Raw genomic sequence first — 9,806 nt, 5'->3', positions numbered from 1 at the left:
TAAAGCATTTCATCTTCCTGCAACAGAGACGTTTCTGACAACATTGGATACCTTTGATAAAATACAGGAAAAGCTTGAACCAAAAAGAAATGAGTACACAACCCTTAATATGGTCAAAGATGGACATTTAACTACATTCGATAAGATGCGAAATATATTAGTTGACTGGCTTGTGAAAGAACCATTTAAAGGTCATGAACTGAAGTTTTTGGAGGTCAGTATGATAAGCAGAAAGATCGATAAATCTAGTACAGTACTGTATGTTATATTATTTTGTAACACTCATAACTTAAATTCAATTATGATGTATTTACACCAGTTTGTAATGGATGTGTTGTTTAACAATAGAAAAAGAAATTTGGCAAATATCTACAAATCCTAATTCATTCACACCTGCTAATTGTCCCTTACAGAAGAAAAGATCATCACTGAACAATCTTAAGTGTTAACTGAACTGAACCCTTTTGATTAAGGTTATATTATATTGGTATTGTTCTCCCATTATGTCATATTTTGAGGGGATGTCTGTTTCTCAGATAATTTAACCTTAAGCTCAGCTATATATTGTATATGAAATTATTACAAGGTGTACATGTCTGTGTGACAGGGTTCATCTGACATTGACCTCATTTTCATAGATATAGGAAGATGTGGTGTGAGTGCCAATGAGACAACTCTCCATCCAAATAACAATTTAAAAATTAAACCATTATAGGTTAAAGTACGGCCTTCAACACGGAGCCTTGGCTCACACCGAACAACAAGCTATAAAGGGCCCCAAAATTACTAGTGTAAAACCATTCAAACAGGAAAACCAACGGTCTAATCTATATAAACAAAACGAGAAACGAGAAACACGTATATATTACATAAACAAACGACAACTACTGTACATCAGATTCCTGACTTAGGACAGGTGCAAACATTTGCAGCGGGATTAAACGTTTTAATGGTTCATTGAACAATCCTAAGTTTTATGTGATTTGGTCTCAGTTTTGGATACTATACAAGTAATATGGCTGCAGTTGGTTAACTTTATTTGTTTTTTAGAATGGTTATAAGGTGATCATATCTGTCTTGCAGGTTTTATCTTACCTTTGACCTCGTTTTCAGTGTTCATTGGTCATTTTAAAATTTCATAGTTTAGTCTGTTTCTCAAATAATTTAACCAAACCTCAACTATGATTATTTGTAAAATGTTTATTTTTCATGGTGGATTCCAACTGTAATATATCTGGTGAATGAAAAGAATGGTAGAATTTGTCTGAACTTGACATCTTTTCATTATTCATTGGTCATGTTAACCCCTTCAAAGCTATACATGGCATTTGCCACGATGACATATACCACCCGCCACTGCTGTTCGCTGCAAATGTCTAGAGGATGATGATTTTTTATCCAGATTCGTGACCATTTGGTTTTCATTCAGATCCTCATTAAATTTTTCTTCGTATGATTCTAAGATATACAAGGTCATGTTTGCAGTTGAAATCACAGGAAATTTAATGGTAAAAGCAAGCAGTAGAAGAAAAATTAAAAAAAATATTTTGACAAATGCAAATGTAGGAAATTGAAAATGAAGCTGTACATATGGAAATACTTCAGCATTGCTATTGTAAAACTGACAACGAGGAATAGTTAAAAGGGTTCTCGTTATCTCAATGTGTAAATTACATTCAATTCGTGTGGGAAATATGATTTAGTCAATCTTTATGAGATGTATACGGATGCAAAAGATTGATAGCTATAATGCTTACATTTTAAGAAATCAAAGAATGTAGTAAAATATGAAAATCATGAAATGTGATTCTGCAATTGATTGAAATACCTTAAACAAAATATTATTTTTCAGCTTTGGAATGAGGCATTGAAAGTAAAAATTCCATCTGGAAGGATCAAAGATGTTTACATAAAACACCTAGCAGACAGTTTACGAACTATTTTGCAGAAAATGGTAATAAAATGATTGCAATCATTATGCTAATTAGTCATTTTATTCTTAATAAATAATTTCTTTATAGTGACCTTTACTGTAAATAAAATGTTTTTATGAAATTGGCTTATTACCCTAACTGGCTGCCAAACTAAATCCAAGAGTGTCAACTATTGATGAACCTACTAGTCATCCTACATGATGATTATCCCTTTATTAAAATTTAGAAATAGTAAAAAGCATGAAAGGGACCATATTACAAAACTTGAGGCAAATGATACATTTAAGATTATTTAGAAACTTTTGGTCAGTTGCCCAACCATTAACAGTAAGAAAGATTTTGACTTAAAAAACTCAAATTGATTCTATTCACAAAAGATTTTATATTACAGTGACTTGCCTATAGGTGTTACTGTAAAAGTTTACCTATAGCTCAACCTGTTTTTTAAATTGTCAACACAATGGGGACATTTAAATTGACCAGTTGGTATTGTTAGATTTAAATCTACCTTGATTCTACCTGTAAAAAAATTTACTCACCAAACCCAAAGTTTCAGCATGCTTTTTTCCTGAACTTTTTCTTACTTAGGATTATTCTATTGAGAGATTTTTATTTTACTGTTATTCAAAATATTAGGAGTGATCAAGCCAAACAAGAATGACTATATCATATATGATATTTTCTTGCAGTTGGTTTAAAATTGCATGGACTTAAATGCACTACATTTCATCTTAATGTTTGTATAGCCACTACTAGCAGTGTCTATACCCTAAATAATCCAGTCGTAATATTTCACTCATTTTATGAAACATCAAAATCATATTTGAATAAACAATTTTATTTACTTTTTAACACTAATATTTGACATCTCATCCAGAATTCCAAACATTTTAAATAATTCCCAATTTCATTCATTTTTCACTACTTCACTAGATTTTTTTCTAAATCCATAGTATAAATTCTGATTAACTTCCCATGATATACAACCTAATTTAACAGGTGCAGAATCTTGTTATTTTTTTATCAATTCCATTACTATATTCCAAATAGATGTCCTCACTTTACAAATATTTTGTAATATTGTATTTATATTTTTACTATATATCACTTGATTTTACTATATCCACAGTAAACATTTTATTTCTTTTCCTATGATAAATTTCCAAATCAACCAATATTTGATCCAGAATTTTATAATTACTGTTTCCAATTTCATATGAATCACTTAAAACATTTCCTCACGTTAGGAATATTATATTTTACTTTCATTTTTCACTTTATCACTAGATTAGACTATATCCACTGCATTAATTCAACATTTTATTTTATTTCAAAGATCCCATTTAAATGGTATATCATTTTAAGTTTGTAATAGATCCCAAAACTAATAATGAATGTTTTTAAAATCACGTTTAAAGTCACAGAAACATGTTGGATGAACTCGCACTATATTTCTTACTTGAATTCCAGTTTTGAATTTGTTTAATCTTTAACATAACTAAATCCCATCTATGAAAATTTGAATTTCCTTGATTGAACACAGCATTTTATGCACAAAAGTCCCACTGATATTATAATAGATTTCAAAGAAAATACACAGCAAGGTATACTCCAAAATTATTTTCGAATTTTACATGTACAACATCATATGTAAGCCCCACAGAACAGTTTGAATGAATTATTTCCTCCTTGATGTCCTTCATGACAATAACATCTTGAAAAAAAACACATCACATTTTAAGAAGCAAAATTGCCATAAAAAATCTAAGTAATGAATTCAAATGAAATAAATCCAATATTGTATGCACAATGACACCAAAAGATTTCAAACATTGCAAATAATAATCCAAAATGAGAATCTTGAAGGGTCATGTGAAGAAATGAACAACATATCCCTCTGAAAATTTAAACTGTAAACACCTGAACAGCTATTTCTTGTTTCACTGGCAGCTGGACAATACTATGTATAAGGGTTAGAATTTTAAAGAAGCATTTAGTGTGTAAATAAAGTTTAAATTTTCAAACATAGTAATACATATTTTATTTAATCTTTTACTGATTTAGAATTTTAGGTAAAAATTTGATAAATCATAAATGTCAGGGATTTAAAACAATAAAAACCAAAAACTATTTTCTTCCCTATCAATTTTTAATAGAATAATCCTAGGTAAGAAAGAGTTCTGGAAAAAAGCATGCTGAAACTTTGGGTTAGGTGAATAAAAATCTTTACAGGTAGCATCAAGGTAGATTTAAATCTAACAATACCAACTGGTCAATTTAAATGTCCCTAGTGTGTTGATAATTTTAAAAACTGGTTGAGCTATAGGTAAACTTTTACAGTAACACCTATAGGCAAGTCACTGTAATAAATATGTTTTGCATACTTTATAAAGCAGAGAGAGTCAATTTTTTTTAAAGCATCAAATGACAATAACTATAATCCAAGAGTTCAATATTCAAATTGTGTCTTAATTAATATAATTAATATAATTGGTATAAAGTACTATAAACACTGAGTTATGGTCATATGTAAATTAGTGTGTTGTGTTGTCATTTCTAGAATAATTTTCTTGAATTAGTATTTAATTTTTTTTTTCAGGGTTCAGAAGAAGAACTGATTGAAATTTACTGTGATCACTCAGATTCATTTGTGGGAGTAGTGCAAGAAATTCTCAGTAAAGTTGCTTTAAATGTAAGTAAGGCTGAGCATATACAAATATATTTCTAAATTATATTTGATAATTTGTTTACACTGGGTTTAAAAAAAAAAAAAGTGGACATATAATGGAGGGTCAGAAAGTATGAAAAATAAAGAATTAATTTTTAAATTAGAGTAAACAATATCAGCTTTGACTTGTTTCATTGGCCAACTTTGCACAGGTATCTATAATTAGCACCACAAACTGACCAGAGTAAAAAAGGAGAAAGACAACAGCTTGGTTAATAATCCAAATAATAAAAGAGAAACTAATAGGAAAACACTAGCAAACGAAAAAGCATTGCCTAACCAGCATTTCCAGTACACCGTCATAGTTTATTATGAACATTGCATTTTGGAGTACCATTACTCTTTAAAGTCCAACATATGTAAAAGGTTCCTACAAGTCAAAACCAAATGTCTAAATAAATGTACAAAATAATAAATGAAAAAGATCAAACTGTAAACAGCCACTGAATTGTAGGATCCTTACTTGAGGCAACGCAGGTACTGAAAGAATGTACCTGGGTTATACATTTTTGTAAGTGCTAAACTCTCCCCTTGAGTAACCTGGGTAAGTGCATGGTTTAACAGCACAAGTTAAGAGCAAATCAGTATGAAAGCTTTGACTCATTAGAAGGCAATCATACACAACACACATTTTTTTTTTCTGAATAGAAAAGTACTGACCTATGAGGACTTGCAGTTTAATAAACTGAAAGCTACTTTAAAAAGTCAATTACAGTAAATAACTCAACCATCTCATTTCAGGTTTAAGTATTTAAAAATTTGGTACAGGCATATTCATTATTTTATTTCATTTTGAAATTATACCAAATTGGGGTGTTGGCCCAGATCTCATGGTTTACTGATAATGGAAATGTGATAGAATGGGTGCAGCATATTCTTGTTCATATTTATTTGTGCATTTAGGCTGTTGGCAAGTGTAAAAACTTCAAGTTCAGAAAAATCAAGGATGAAAGATGTAACATGCGTTTAGGAGAGCTTTTGTCTTGTGTGTTTGAGATGAGCTGGGATGTAAAAAATCTGGAAAATTATCAACAAGCACTTAATCATGCTGTTACCTGGGGACCATTTCCTACATATATGGAGCTTTACTGTGAGTAATTGTAATGGAGACATGAAATGCACAACATTCCTATCAAGGTGTAAATAATGGACCAAAATAATGGTTAGAACTGTTATCTGAAAATGCAGTGGTTTTGAAATACATTCCTACCTTTCATGAAATTCATTTTTATACGCCTGTTTGCTCATTACAAAAAAAAAACAGATCAAGTTTGAATTTTGGTGGTGTCGCTTTTACCATTCTAGAGTTATGCCCCTTTATTAATGGAAGAATTGCTGGGTGTTTTTTTCGTTTTCGTTCCCTGACTTTAGTTTGCCTCAACTACATGTTATGAGACTTAAACACAATTGTTATTACCACAAATCTCAGATCAAGTAATAATTTTGATAATTTCACTTTTACAGTTCTTCAGTTATATCAATTTATAATTTTACATGATATGCAAGAGGGGGAATAATCTGTACCCCATGGACACATTCCCCATTTATTTTTAATGTTTTTAATTGATGGATAATGGTCTGCCAATTTGGCTATTAATTTAATTTATTTGAAGTTTCACCATTAACTCTTCAACATAAAAAAAAATAATTTGTTGAAAAGAGACAGTCATTCTTCTTTGTGAAAATGGTCTTGAAATTAAGACAATCTTGGAGAATTGGCACACACCTCTACTGATTAGTTGCAACAACAAAAGTTGGTTCAAACTAGTACTTTTTTGTTGTTTATTAAATTTGAGCTCTAATTTCCAGTTTCATTGTCTGTTTTCTTTGCAAAATGATTGATAAATAGAGATTGTTAATTGTTGTATTGAGATTTATTTTGACATTTTAGGTAAAACTCCAGATGCTTTGAGTGGTTACTGTCAAGAATTACTGAAAAAGTTTGTAGATATCATCCAAGATTACATTCAGCAGTTATTGACAGGAAACATTGTTATTCAAGACTTAATAAACTTGTCTAACAAACACGACAATTTTCAAAAGGTGTTAACTGCCATGAAAATAGAAAATGCAGAAAACATCATGATGACAATAAAAGTACGAATAAAGGAGTTTGATGCATTTAAAATAGCAGTTCAAATTATTCAACAATTTGTGTATTACAGTAAGCAGTGTAAAGGTTAGTTGCATTTAATGTACCCTAATCCATATAGGAGGGGGTTTTACTTGTTTACCTGTTTTATCATTTGTCAGTTAATTCAATGAAACTTTTGTTGTCTTTTTCAAAGGAACTACAAATCAAATCTTTGTTAAATTAGGTAGCTTCATATAAGCATGCTAAACTGTGGGATAAAATTTAGAATGGAAATGGGAAATGTGTCAAAAAGACAACAACTCGACCAAAGAGCAGAAAACAGTCGAAGGCCATCATGGGATTTTCAACACAGCAAGAAAAAACCTGCACCCGAAGACGTGCTTCATCTGGCCCCTAGATAATGTGTACTAGATCAGTAATAATGGACGTCATTAACTTAACTCCAAAATATATAAATGAACTAAAATTAAAAATCATACAAGACTAATAAAGGCCAGAGGCTTCTGACTTGAAACAGGTGCAAAAATATGACAGGGTTAAACTGTTTTGTGAGATCTAAACCCTATACCTAGCTCATTCAGAAAAAAAACCAAACATACAGCAATATGCACAGTAAAACTCAGTTTAAAAGAGGTCTGAGTCTGATGTATGAGTAGGTAAGTAAAGAAACTGAGCAAAATGACAATGATACATACATTAACAAAGGACTACTAGTAGTTACTGACATGCTAGCCCTTGACCTCAATTAAAAGGATTGAAAGATTATGTTTATTTCTGATGCAAAGAACCACAAGTAAATCAATATTCAAGCCATAATATGCAATCTTTAATGACCTGACAACAGTTTACTGTAAACCAACTTATTTTGGCAGATACTTTATTTCACGTTTTACCCTTTCTTGACCACTTCCCAGCTATTTAGTTACGCTATTTTCTGATTTACTTGATGAAGTTTAATAAGGAAAGGTCCAAAGTTTACATATTCACCATGATTTATATTCACATTATTTTTCTACTCTCGAAAGTCGCAAAAATAAATTGCTCACGAAAATAAGTTGGTTTACAGTAGTAGCTATATCTCTTCTTAAAAATTCTGTTTAAAGGTTTGTTTAGTTTTTGAGGATAATTCTGACATTTTTTAGACTTGGTCAAGAATATTACCATAAAAGATTGGATGCCTTTTTTTCACATTCATAATTTAACAACCATCAGTGTATGGAAAACTTGACTCTAACCCAGAATAGCCCTATACAAATTTGGTAGAATTATCTAAGGAACAAGAGTCAGAGCTCCCTGATATTGGTATCAGGCTTGATGGGAGCATGTTTCTGTGTTTCAGTACTCTATAGTTCATTCAAGATGAGAATGTAGAATAAGTAAAGTCATTTCTTTAAAGATTTTCCCAAATTTTTATAAAAGTCATTTTGATATTCTCATGTATGCTACACTCCATATTTTGCAGCCGATACTTCCATCATGGAAACAAAACTGAGAGTCTTTAGCAATCCAGCTATGGTCCCTCTGAGCCAACTTGTGAAGACTGTGATGTTAGAAGATTTAAAAAATGATATAGAACATTATCATCCAATTGTAACTGTATTTGAACTTAGTTCTGAAGACTTAGCAATACTACCAAAAATTCCAGCTTACTGTAAAGGGTTTCTTTTTTTGAAAATATGGGAAAAGAAAGGAATAGAGTTAGAAAGAAAGAATGGAAAATTGCTACCTTTGAATGAAGTTTTTTTTAAAGTTTGGCAACCATCACTTGAACTATGGCAGAATTTGTGTATCCAATTAAAATCAGGGGACATGTTGTTCTCAGAATTTGAAAAGTGGTTTAGAGAAATTGGAGGAAATAATGCTGATTTGAAAAAAGAATTTTTACATATTGAAAGCTTTGAAAATGTAGCAAATGCAAATTGGATCAAGGAGAGACTGTTTCAGATAGAAAAGCACAGGGATTTGAAAAGCTGTTTGTACGGAGCAGAAGCTATTATGGAGGTAGTGAATGTATATGAACTGAAAGGGAATTTTACTCAGATTCAGGATATTATTGGATTGGTAAGTTGAGTTTAAAAGATCAAAATCAAAACAGATAGTTTAAAAATACTTTGAATATTTCTGGGATATGTTGTGTGTTTGCTTGAACTAGTAAAATATACCTGCAAACTGCAAAAATAATTCACATTTGTAATTCTCAGGCTTTTTCATTACTTTCATTAGAAATAAACAAACAAATGGAGATCATTTGAAAACTTTGACCAGTAGTTTTTATGTTCTATATAGTAATCAAAACTCAATTCTGCTATGTCAACTCCAACAAGATAGAGGTCTTTGTCTGGACCAAACAGCAGTGTAACAAGAAGAAATAGACAACTGAATCAAAATGTCAAGCAGATTTGAAATTTTCAACCCAGTTCACTTGGCAATGAATCTTTTGGCATATCATGTTCAATCAACTTTTTGATTGCTTCTGGTTATCTGTTAGAAGTTTGAAAGCATGCTTAGTGTGAGACTCACAACAAAATCAAAATATGGAATGTTATGAGTTATAACTTACCGTATAGCGGGTTATTTTCGCGGGGTGTAAATTTTCGCTTATTTTCGCGGATAGAACAAAATCGCCAAAATAAATTCCGCCAATTTAAAAGTGTACATGCAAAGGTAATGTTAAAAATGTTGAATCCGCCAAAAATAATAACCGCCAAAATTTTTCGTATACCTTATTCAATGAAAATCGCGAAATTTTACACCCGCGAAAATAACCCGCTATACGGTATATGAGACTCAGAGGTATTGCAAAAGACTTAAAAACACATCTTGTATAGATTTATAATAACCATGCATTGAAGAAATAAAGTATATTTATTAACTCTTATTGGTGTTTTGTAGAAGAATGTGTGAACAGGTCATATATTTAATTTGAAAATGTCGTTCAAACAATTTTTTCCCTGAACAGTCATAGCTGAGGGGAAACACACTTTAAAGGTTTCAGAGGTAACTATGGTGGCCGGTTAAGGCCATTTCGCGTTTTCGCGTTTTCGCGTTT

At 31.0% G+C, this 9,806-nt stretch overlaps 1 protein-coding gene across 1 annotated transcript in view; it reads left to right on the top strand.

The window, feature by feature from the left end:
* The first annotated feature begins 1,850 nt into the window (after positions 1-1,850).
* Positions 1,851-9,806, top strand: part of LOC134723091 (E3 ubiquitin-protein ligase rnf213-alpha-like) — a 113,246-nt gene continuing 105,290 nt past the window's right edge. Inside the window, exons 1-5 of the mRNA XM_063586731.1 lie at positions 1,851-1,954; positions 4,534-4,626; positions 5,566-5,752; positions 6,554-6,841; positions 8,220-8,818. Of these exons, the coding sequence (XP_063442801.1) occupies positions 1,952-1,954; positions 4,534-4,626; positions 5,566-5,752; positions 6,554-6,841; positions 8,220-8,818 (1,170 nt within the window). The 5' untranslated portion in view covers positions 1,851-1,951. The remainder of the gene's footprint in view (positions 1,955-4,533; positions 4,627-5,565; positions 5,753-6,553; positions 6,842-8,219; positions 8,819-9,806) is intronic.

This window comes from Mytilus trossulus, chromosome 6 (genome assembly GCF_036588685.1).
Source record: "Mytilus trossulus isolate FHL-02 chromosome 6, PNRI_Mtr1.1.1.hap1, whole genome shotgun sequence".
NCBI classification, from domain to species: Eukaryota; Metazoa; Mollusca; class Bivalvia; order Mytilida; family Mytilidae; genus Mytilus; species Mytilus trossulus.
This window is presented reverse-complemented; position numbering and strand designations above follow the sequence as displayed.